The 9,120-nt window shown below is 42.9% G+C and overlaps 1 protein-coding gene across 1 annotated transcript; it reads right to left on the minus strand.

Moving 5' to 3' along the window:
• Positions 1-424: 424 nt before the first annotated feature.
• On the minus strand, positions 425-2,037 carry LOC146620408 (uncharacterized). Its single transcript, XM_085369598.1, has 4 exons — positions 1,908-2,037; positions 1,515-1,766; positions 857-946; positions 425-684 (listed from the first exon to the last, which is right to left on the minus strand). Exons 1-4 carry the CDS (start codon positions 2,035-2,037, stop codon positions 425-427), a joined length of 732 nt encoding a protein of 243 aa, XP_085225724.1.
• Between the last annotated feature and the right edge of the window lie 7,083 nt (positions 2,038-9,120).

Raw genomic sequence — 9,120 nt, forward strand, 5'->3', positions numbered from 1 at the left:
CACTTCTCAAATATCACTGTGTGTGTCTCCTATATGATGTATTTAACTGACAATTTAAATTGTGACAAATAACGATTTGTACAGGACAATGATGGCTATTAACAAGGTTGCCCAAACTTTTGCATCCCACTGTATCAGTATATTTTGTCATTAGTATAATATGAAATAAATTCTACTTGTGTCAAGTCGGGTGCCAATATTTGCTGTGTAGTAGAACAGAGACATTTGTCATTATAAATGTTTATTTGATAAAATATATAAATTCAGTAATAAAAAGATTCAACATAAATATATAAAATTTAACTATTTACAGAGAGACAGGAATAAAAAGGACCCAGCTTGGAGTGGAAGAGCCTCAGGGGAGAAGGAGGAGAAGAATAAGAACATTGTTTCTGCCCTGGAGAGCTGCTGCCTCATCAGAAAACTACTGATCATTAGGGTCCAATGTTTCCAAATTTAGCACAGCTGTGCTGTTGTCAAAAACTAATTTATGAATTTGGAATTTCACGAATTCTCGTGTCTGAGGCGGCATGCTCTCCAGAGCAGGAACAAGGCCGAGGAGGAAATACTCTGTTGCAGACGGGCGTGGCCTCTTTAGGGACTCCAGGATAGCCAGCTCCACCGCCGATGGACCATCCTGGGACCCTTTCCTCGACCGCCTACGAGCTCTCCTCCTCTGTGGGCCTGTAAAAAACAGAACAAAACACCACAAAGAAATGAGAAGGCTGCTACTAGATTGTCATTTTCAAAATTGAAAAAAAAACAGGATATGAACAGATTGGTTGTAGATATTTAGTAAAGGTGATCACAAGGGAATCCAAGCAAGTAAAAAGCTATCAGTGCTTGATGTTCATACCTGTGGGTGCAGCAGCAGGAGTGGAGGGACCAGGGACTGGGGAGTCAGGAGAAGCAACAGGGGAGGACTCTGCTACATGATAACTTGACTCTATCAAGACAATATTAAATGTTAACAGGTTGAAGACAATAGTCATAGAGAATATTATATTATTATATACTTATTATTATATACAGTGGTCTCCCATTTATTGCAGCACATGAACAGTAGTCACAGTTCTCACAAGTTGATTCTCAAAGTGCAAACCTTTGTCGATTTTAAAACGTAAAAGTATTATGCAGCGCTTTTTCTCCGTCTGCGGCGCCACTTTTGTGCGCCTTTTTTGCTCCCGGTGCAGGTGTCTATTTCCGAATGAGGGTCATAGTTATGAGTGTTTTTGTGCTGTTTTTTTCTATTTGAAGTGATGGTTATCAAAACCAAACATGATAAGTTTGGCAAGCGCAGGAGACACGACACGGAGGAGATTTGTCATTTGGGCTGCAGAATGCAATGCGCATCGTTGAAAGCTGTACGGTGCAATAAAAAAAATCAGCGAAAAGGCGAGGCAGTGACGGATGAACAGCGGGACTACTTTATACTGTTTATTAATAAACAAAATATATTCCTGTATGACAACACGCATAAATTAACTGCCTACATTAATTAATTGTAAACATACCTTCTGACTGACACTCCCCTGCTGCCTCTTCGGGCTGTCCCTGGTCCTCGGGGGAGAAGTTCTCCACGGTCCGCACCATATTACCGCTGGTCTCCCGCGGGGTGAGGAAGGGGTCCAGAAACCCCATGACCGCGAAGAACTTCCATCTCCTCCCCGATCCTGCTGCAGACCCACTCCTCTTCTCCTTCTCTGTCCTCTTCTCCTTATTATATGTGTCCCTGAGGCTCTTCCACTTTCTCCTGCAGATGTCCTCTGAATAAACGCATTATCTGGTTAGCGGAAAGGTATTTGTACAACAGTGGGAAAATCGCGGGACAGTAGGCGCGCTTGCTAGCTTTTGCACGGCTTCATCGGGTCAGTCTGAAAATTAAAAAGAAGAAGGAATGAACTTACCAGGTTGCCCGATCTCCTCACTTATGTGTCTCCAAGCTAGGTCCTTTTTATTCCTGTCTCGGTAGAAATAGGAGCTGGCATCATATAGCTCGGGGTGGTTAGCCACGGCGCTGATCAGCTTTTCCTCCATACTGAATGAAGAATGAAGGGCTTTGGCTGGATCTGCCCCTTTGACCTAGGTAACAGCCACGTCACCAGGCTCCTGATTGGTTGTCGCGGCGCGATTTGACGCTGGAGTTCAGATTTTTCCAACTCGAGCGGTAGACGCGAAACGCGCGTATGCACAAAGTGCAACACAAAAACTCACGCGCGTGGTTTTATTCGCGCGTCAAACGCGCCTGACGCGCTACACTGACGCGCGTTTCGCGCGTCAAACGCGCCTGACGCGCTACACTGACGCGCGTTTCACGCGTTTTGGCGTTTTCGCGACGCAAATCTGCTTCCAAATTTTCGCGGGACCCGCAATCGCGCATCATCGCGCCTTTCCATTGACTTTACATGTAAACCTGACGCTCTATTCGCGTCCATCGCGTTCGGTGTGAACACACCGTAATACCTTGTTACTTATTCTGTTGAATAAGTGCTGGAGCCACAGTGAACCTTCTGTGTAGGTTACTGGGCGACACCTGAGACACTCTGAGACTCGTCAGTCACACTGGGAAATGTTGCTTTACTCTATAGCATTTGTACTTATGGTCTCCATTTGTTTAAAAAGTAAAATTTGAAATGATTAGGATGAAATCCAGGTAGCTTGCATGACCCTTTGACAGTGTGCTCAATGAGTTATGGATACTTTTAAATTGTTTCCTGTGGATCTGTTCATGTCTTTTATTACAATGATTTGTCAAAAACGAAATCTCTGAGATACTTTGTGAAATTAGCTTTGTTCTTTATAAAGATTTTATTAAGCCAACAGTGGATTTGTGTGGTCTAATTTCAGTTTAGTGCTAACTGCATTAAAACATACAGTGCAATAAACAGCAGTGACAAAAAGCTCCAAATTCTTTAATTTCATTGTCACTTCACTGCAGGTGATTGCAGAAAAAGACTGACCCACACAAGTTCCTTTCATTTCTTTCCGATCTGAAGTCTGTTCAGCTTCATATGATTTTGGACATGACTTTGCTGTCTTTGGACACATGATGTCATGGTCGGACGGTCCTTCCCGGGGCGACCTGCCTGTGTGTGTATGTGTGTGCTTCTCTCTCGCTCTCTCCTCCTCCACCCAGTGGCTGACACACCTGCACCTAATTTGCCACCCAGCTGTCACTGATCATCCTTCGTTGTGGGCTGAGGTATTTAACTGTGTGTCCGGATGGCAGTCGATGCTGGATTGTACTGGAAGCTTGGTAGTAAACAGTGTTTGTTACTTGTAACATAGCTTTAGCCGTCTACCCTTCTCACCTGTTGTTGTCGTCACTCGTTTGTAGGAGGAAGTGATACGGAGCAGAAGGTTGGAGAGAAGGACCCCGCTGGATTAAGCTCTCGGAGGAGAAACACACTTGGATAATCACTTGGGAGACTCACCTGCACACCACTGGGAATTTGGAGATGATCACCGTTGAATTTTTGCACTTCGCTTTGTGTTTTGAGACTGTTTTTGAGCACTGTAAATAAACGCACTGTTTGCTTCGCATCCAGAGCTCCGCGACTGAGTCTGTATATTGTGTATGTCCATTTTTATGGGTTTTTCAGATCGACAGTGCTGGTTCAGTGGATGTCCACTGTCATAAAACACAGTACTATGCTACAGGTGGCTGGTTGTCTAAGGCATGTTTCCACAGTTGAGGAAAAGAAAGACATTGTGTCTGACTATCTCCGGTGGTATATAATTGCTCGAAACTCTGTAATTGACAGGTGAGACTATTATAGAAGAGACTATGCACAACACCGTCATAACAATAATTCTATAATTTCCAACTGAAATGTTTTACATTCTCCAAGGTTTCCAAAGTTCAAAGTGTGTCCATAGTTTGTGCATGTAACTGGTAAATGACAAAAAGTTCTCCTCATTCTTTAGATTTAAAGAGGGTCTTTCAGCACTTAATTTCCTGAGTGCGCTCCAGCAACACCCTACTTTGCTTTCCCCGGTCCTGTGTCACATGGAAAAGAAACTCACAGCTCTTGAACTTGAGAGACTTTTCAAACCTGACTTCAGCCCATCTGGAAGTAACAGGAGACATCTGGAAAGTCAAACTGTGGGCTACTGGTCCAACTATCTGCTTGACTGTGAAGGTTTATACAGTGGGGCAAAAAAGTATTTAGTCAGCCACCGATTGTGCAAGTTCCTCCACCTAAAATGATGACAGAGGTCAGTAATTTGCACCAGAGGTACACTTCAACTGTGAGAGACAGAATGTGAAAAAAAAATCCATGAATTCACATGGTAGGATTTGTAAAGAATTTATCCGTAAATCAGGGTGGAAAATAAGTATTTGGTCACCTCAAACAAGGAAAATCTCTGGCTCTCACAGACCTGTAACGTCTTCTGTAAGAAGCTTTTCTGTCCCCCACTCGTTACCTGTATGAATGGCACCTGTTTGAACTCATCATCTGTATAAAAGACACCTGTCCACAGCCTCAAACAGTCAGACTCCAAACTCCGCCATGGCCAAGACCAAAGAGCTTTCGAAGGACACCAGGAAAAGTATTGTAGACCTGCACCAGACTGAGAAGAGTGAATCTACAATAGGCAAGCAGCTTGGTGTGAAAAAATCAACTGTGGGAGCAATCATCAGAAAATGGAAGACATACAAGACCACTGATAATCTCCCTCGATCTGGGGCTCCACGCAAGATCTCATCCCGTGGGGTCAAAATGATCATGAGAACGGTGAGCAAAGATCCCAGAACCACACGGGGGGACCTGGTGAATGACCTGCAGAGAGCTGGGACCAAAGTAACAAAGGTCACCATCAGTAACACACTACAACGGCAGGGAATCAAATCCCGCAGTGCCAGACGTGTTCCGCTGCTGAAGCCAGTGCATGTCCAGGCCCGTCTGAAGTTTGCCAGAGAGCACATGGATGATACAGCAGAGGATTGGGAGAATGTCATGTGGTCAGATGAAACCAAAGTAGAACTTTTTGGTATAAACTCAACTCGTCGTGTTTGGAGGAAGAAGAATACTGAGTTGCATCCCAAGAACACCATACCTACTGTGAAGCATGGGGGTGGAAACATCATGCTATGGGGCTGTTTTTCTGCCAAGGGGACAGGACGACTGATCCGTGTTAAGGACAGAATGAATGGGGCCATGTATCGTGAGATTTTGAGCCAAAACCTCCTTCCATCAGTGAGAACTTTGAAGATGAAACGAGGCTGGGTCTTCCAACATGACAATGATCCAAAACACACCGCCCGGGCAACAAAGGAGTGGCTCCGTAAGAAGCATTTGAAAGTCCTGGAGTGGCCTAGCCAGTCTCCAGACCTCAACCCCATAGAAAATCTGTGGCGGGAGTTGAAAGTCCGTGTTGCTCGGCGACAGCCCCAAAACATCACTGCTCTCGAGAAGATCTGCATGGAGGAATGGGCCAAAATACCAGCTACTGTGTGTGCAAACCTGGTAAAGACCTATAGTAAACGTTTGACCTCTGTTATTGCCAACAAAGGTTATGTTACAAAGTATTGAGTTGTATTTTTGTTATTGACCAAATACTTATTTTCCACCCTGATTTACGAATAAATTCTTTACAAATCCTACCATGTGGATTCATGGATTTATTTTTCACATTCTGTCTCTCACAGTTGAAGTGTACCTCTGGTGCAAATTACTGACCTCTGTCATCATTTTAAGTGGGGGAACTTGCACAATCGGTGGCTGACTAAATACTTTTTTGCCCCACTGTACAAGGGTAACAGGAAAAGCTATAAACAGCTTGTCCTGGATGGGAGAAAAATAGAATTGAAATCTCAACTGTGATGAGCCTGATATGTTCATCTACACAGATGCAAATGTGGATGCAATTTTGCTCACATACCTATACTAATATATGTATATTCATGCATAGTGTTATCTATATATACACGTACCCATGCACTCATACAGAAATACTGATACACATAAATAGATCTGTGTGTAATTACAGAATTTAATTAGATGATGTAATTAGGTGCCAGTATTAATAATAGAAGAAGACATTTGCTGGAAGGATCTGAAAAGATAAATAACAACCCCGAGAAGTTGAAAGGGAAGCTTGAGGTGGCAGTGTTCAAATCAACAATATTAGTCTGAGTAAGGTGGTTGGTGATTTCCAAAGTTTGACACCATCTTTATTGTCCTTAGACTGAGGTCTGCCAGCTCTATTTTTACTAGAACTAATGGATGTTTTTATTACATTACTTGCATTAAAAAAAATTCTATTATTAATAAAACTGTTACCGCAGTTGTACCAAATATATTGACTGCACTGTTTACTTCTCAAGCACACCATCATACCTACAGTAGAATGGTTGACAAAAGAATGAAAGAACTGCAGTGGTAACGCCTGGTAAAGGTCCAGACCTCTCCTTGAAGGAGTAGTAACAGATCTAACAGTTTATGATAATAATAGTAATAACTGGATGATTGTTTACAAGTGCTGCAGCCTCTGCACTGATAAGGGTAACCCCACAGTGCCTGCATCTGCACTATACAACCTTACTGTCACGGTTCTGTATTCAGTATTCAGTTCAGTATTTTGAGTTTATTATGTTTTGGTTTATTTTTGCATTATGGATTGTTTTCTGATGTTCTGGTGCTTTGTTTATTATTATCATTATGGATCTATTTCTGTTATTCTTGGTGAGGGATCAGTTCTTAGGTTTTGGGTTCTCATGTGTATTGCAGTTTCTGTTCAGTGTCATGTCTGCATCTGGTTTAGTACTTCTTGTTTCCTGTCTTATTGTGAAAGTCTTTGTCTTATGTTAGTGTGTGTGCAGCCTAGCTCCCCCGTCTCGTTAGCCCTGATCTCCCCCAGCTGTGTCTCCCTTCTGTGGCCCATTCCCTCATTACTACCCTGTGTATTTAAGCCCTGTGTTTTCCCATGCTAGGTGTCGCGTCGTGCCATCAGATTATGCCTGTGTGTTTCGGTTCTCCATATTCCATGTTCACTTCATGTTTTGCTTTCGTACCAGCAATAAAGCTGAGCTCTTTGAGTTTCAAGTTAGTGTCTGAGTCCTGCGTTTGGATCCTCCTCTCCGCCTGCCCGCACACAGAGCCCTGACACTTACAGTCTCATTAAAAATAATCATCACTGGCTCATAGTAAAGCTAGTTTCCAGAAACATTACCAAATGTGGCCGCAAGATGGGACTCGTTTACAGGACGGCTGGAGCAATAAAGCACAACAGAATGATTGAGGTTGTCTGCAGCATTTGTTTTGCTGAAAAAAACCCTGCAAGATAAAATTAAGGTGGGCCGCTCTGCAGCTGTCACTATAGAAATGCTGTTTCATGAGTCTTTGTGCTAAATGTTCTGTTGGTTTCCCTTTACATTCAGGTTCTGTTTCCTTTTATTTCCATCTACACATACAAACATCCAAAAAATTCCCTTTGCTATGATCATGTGACATCAGGATCTTGATGCTGCATCTCTTTATTAAAATCCAACACCAGATCATTTCTGTTCACATTCTTCCTGAGCTCCATTTGAAAGCTCGACGATGTAAAGCAACTGGCCAACAATCCATAAGGAAAATCCTTCATCTTGTGTCTTTCTGCCTGGAGCTAAAAGACTGTATGTTATAGAGCTCTTCTCCCTGACTTCAGCTCTATGTCGCTCTGTCTGTATTGTGCTGAAGTCTTGAGAGGACATGATGACTCCATGTTTTTGAAGGGGGACCTCAGAAAGCCAAGAATATCCCCCTGAAGCTCCTGGTCTTAGCGACTAGGGGCTTTCTGGATCTCCACGAGTGCTTCTCACCACTGTAACCGAGTCAGCTGTTCTGGAGTGGAAGAAAGAGGAGAGACATGTGTGTTTGGGTTGGTGGCATCAATTTATTTACTTTTTATTTATTTTAACTAAAGACCAGAGATGGGCAGTAATGCGTTACTATAATCCGATTACTTTTTTCAAGTGACAAATAACGTAAGGGATTACTATCGCACACTATAATTAGATTACTGTTGCTTTCCCGTAAGCTGCCTTACTGCGTTACTAAATTGCCATGATTTTGTTTGTGAGAGTGTCATGAGACACCCTCTTCAATTCTTACCTCTGTACAGACACAGCCTGCTCAGTTTCAGCCATATGGAAGGTTTATTGGACAGGTCTTCACGGTGCAAATGACAATGACGAAAAAAGCAACTGGAAAAACATCCATACACTGCAAAAGATGGACGAATCCCCCATGATGTCACAAAGTTATTGCTCAAATCTAGTTGTGTAATCTCCAGGTGAGCATTTTAAAGGCTGTGACTCTGGTGGCTTGACAGGAGAGGTATATTACGGTGGCTGGAAAGTGCAAATCGCAACAAATTAAACTGCAACAAATTAAAAACCCGCAACAAATTACAAAACCCCACAACAAATTACAAAAACCCGTAACAAATTACAAAAACCCGTAACAAATTACAAAAACCCGTAACAAATTAAAAATCCTTGACGGAAAGGGATTGTCTGAAATACCGGAAGTGACACAACGATTAGGCTTACTCCATATTTGTAGCTCAGAAAAGTGATTTGGGATGTAAACAAACGTCGAGAAACGCACTCCTCACAGCGCTTCCTCATTACCCTGACTGTGCTCGCTGCACTACATAGAGAACCGGAAAATGTTTTGCCCGTTTTGTGGCGTTAGCTTCTGCCTCTTCACCCCTTTTTGTGCTTCCTGTGGACGGTCTCTGGAGCTTTTGCGGGACACAGACCAGGCCGAAGGATCAGACAAGCTACAGTACTGCATTAAATATTTCAACGAAGGTCACTCATATAGTGTTATCATGGACATGATGTTAACTTTGCATGGTGTAAAGACGAGTTTAAGGAGTCTCAAAAGTAAACTCAATAATGCTGGACTTTACCGAAGAAAACATTTTCACTCCAGAACAACAATCATTAACGCAATCAGAGCGGAGCTTCAAGGACCTGGGCGATTGTTTGGGTATCGAACAATGTGGCAGGTACTTAAACAAAAGCATCATCTTAAAGTGAAGAGGGATGATGTGATGAAAATACTCCGGGAGCTTAATCCTCATGGATGCCAGATGAGAACACGCAGAAGATTCATTAGGAGAACC

Source organism: Diplotaxodon limnothrissa, linkage group LG13 (genome assembly GCF_057381915.1).
Source record: "Diplotaxodon limnothrissa isolate DT_005_m linkage group LG13, D_limnothrissa_male_GT1.1, whole genome shotgun sequence".
NCBI lineage: Eukaryota > Metazoa > Chordata > Actinopteri > Cichliformes > Cichlidae > Diplotaxodon > Diplotaxodon limnothrissa.

Bases quoted from the DNA above. Each gene is read 5' to 3' on its own strand.
- LOC146620408 (XM_085369598.1), bottom strand. From the start codon at position 2,037: ATGGAGGAAAAGCTGATCAGCGCCGTGGCTAACCACCCCGAGCTATAT. The intron at 947-1,514 runs GTATGTTTACAA...TTGTCTTGATAG, and splicing joins AGGGGAGTGTCAGTCAGAAG to AGTCAAGTTATCATGTAGCA. The intron at 685-856 runs GTATGAACATCA...TGTTTTTTACAG, and splicing joins TCCTGCTGCTGCACCCACAG to GCCCACAGAGGAGGAGAGCT.